Genomic DNA, 1,728 nt, shown 5'->3' with positions numbered 1-1,728 from the left:
TCTTTCCCTGAATGAGGATGGGCAGCAACTGACCGATGGTTTCGGCAAAACCCGGAGAGTCAAGGTTCACAGTGGTCCTCGTCCCGATTCTGTTAGGCTCCGCGCGGAGCTTAAAAACATGCTCTTCAGTTCTTCTGATCTCGACTTGTTTCCTGCCCTCCCAAAGTGGAAGCTGAACTTCAGCGTTGTCGGTAAAGTAACTTGGCAATATTTTGAGGTCACTTCCATCCGTGTTCACAGTTGTACCCGAATCATAAGAATATGTTTGTTCTCAAAGTAAATACACACAAAACTGAAAATCACACACAAAACTGAAGCACGGGATTTAATCAGCTCAGCTGGAGACCATTTCCTCCGTAACTCGTCTGCGCAGCTGACTTGCCACTAAAGACACCCAAGTGTGAAGCGGAGCCGGAAACCCCAAAACCCCAGGGAAGTGAGGTGGAGCCTAGCGCCGGTCCCAGCTCCCCCGACGCCTGCACCGAGCATCCGTGACCCGGGACCGCAGGACCCGAGCAGGGGAGGTGCACCGGCGCCCAGGTGTGTTCCGGGCTACCAGGCCGCAGCAGCCCCGACTCCGCCCGGGAAGCCGCAGCGCTGGGGGTCGGCCGCCGGCCCCACTGAACGGACCCCAGACCCTCCGCACCCAACTCCGGACCAGAACCCCGCCTCACGCCCCCCCAGGCCGCCCCGCGTCCCCGGCCCGTCCGCCGGCCAGCCGCGCCCCGCCGCCCACGCCAGTCAAACCGCCCAGCTGCGAGCGGCCCTCCGCGCGCCCACCTTGGTCGTACGGATGTGCTCCATCCCGAAGACGCGTCCACCGGCGGCCACAGCACCTGCGCACCATAGAGCGGATATCCCGGGCCGCGGCGCCCCTGATCCGGCAGGCACCACCTCCAGCCGGCCGCGCCCACCGCGCACGCGCAGCTCACTCGCCGTCTCCTGGAAACACTTCCGCAAACCGGGGCCGTCGAGAGGGCGCTGCGCGGTGGGCAGAGCGGCAGCGGCGCTGAGAGAGCGGCTACGGTATCGCCTGGGGCCGCTGTAAGAACCACAGCGCCTCCTGTCGGTGGAGGCCTTCCAATCCCCGAGAGAGCGCGCGGTCCTCTCCTGGGAAACTGGCCAGCAATTCTCCCCCGTGGACAGGGTCGTGTGGACGTGCTGTGCGAAGAGAATTCGGTGGGTGAGGGCGAGACAGGGTGACACCAAATTTCAGTACTTCGTCTTTTGTCTGAGCTGCAGTTCTTCTCACAAGAATCTACTCTAAGGAAATAATCAGATGTATTTATTGTAGCCTTATTTGAATCCATCATAATCTCCAATATTATGGGATTGTTATGTAAAGTGTGGTATGTCCATACACTGTTGATATCAGCATACCTTAAAAATTATGTGAGTAGGGACTTCCCTGGTGGCGCACTGGTTAAGAATCCGCCTGCCAGTGCAGGGGAGACGGGTTTGAGCCCTGGTGAGGGAAGATCCCACATGCCGTGGAGCTAAGCCTGTGTGCCACAACTACTGAGCCCACGAGCCACAACTACTGAGCATGCGTGCCACAACTACTGCAGCCACGTGCCTAGAGCCTGTGCTCCTCAACAAGAGAAGCCACCACAGTGAGAAGCCCGTGCACCACAATGAAGAGCAGCCCCCACTCGCTGCAACTAGAGAAAGCCCGCGCACAGTAACAAAGACCCAATGCAGCCAAAAATTAATTAATTAATTAATTAA

General features: G+C 58.6%; 1 protein-coding gene across 1 annotated transcript in view; it reads right to left on the bottom strand.

Annotated features, from left to right (window-relative positions):
- MTMR6 (myotubularin related protein 6) overlaps window positions 1-804 on the bottom strand; it is a 24,101-nt gene extending 23,297 nt beyond the window's left edge. The window contains exon 1 of the mRNA XM_007471458.1: window positions 781-804. Within this exon, the coding sequence (XP_007471520.1) occupies window positions 781-804 (24 nt within the window). The remainder of the gene's footprint in view (window positions 1-780) is intronic.
- Between the last annotated feature and the right edge of the window lie 924 nt (window positions 805-1,728).

Source organism: Lipotes vexillifer, unplaced genomic scaffold (genome assembly GCF_000442215.2).
Source record: "Lipotes vexillifer unplaced genomic scaffold, Lipotes_vexillifer_v1.1 scaffold543, whole genome shotgun sequence".
NCBI classification, from domain to species: Eukaryota; Metazoa; Chordata; class Mammalia; order Artiodactyla; family Lipotidae; genus Lipotes; species Lipotes vexillifer.
The sequence above is the reverse complement of the archived record's forward strand: the minus strand, read 5'-3'. Positions and strand labels throughout refer to the sequence as shown.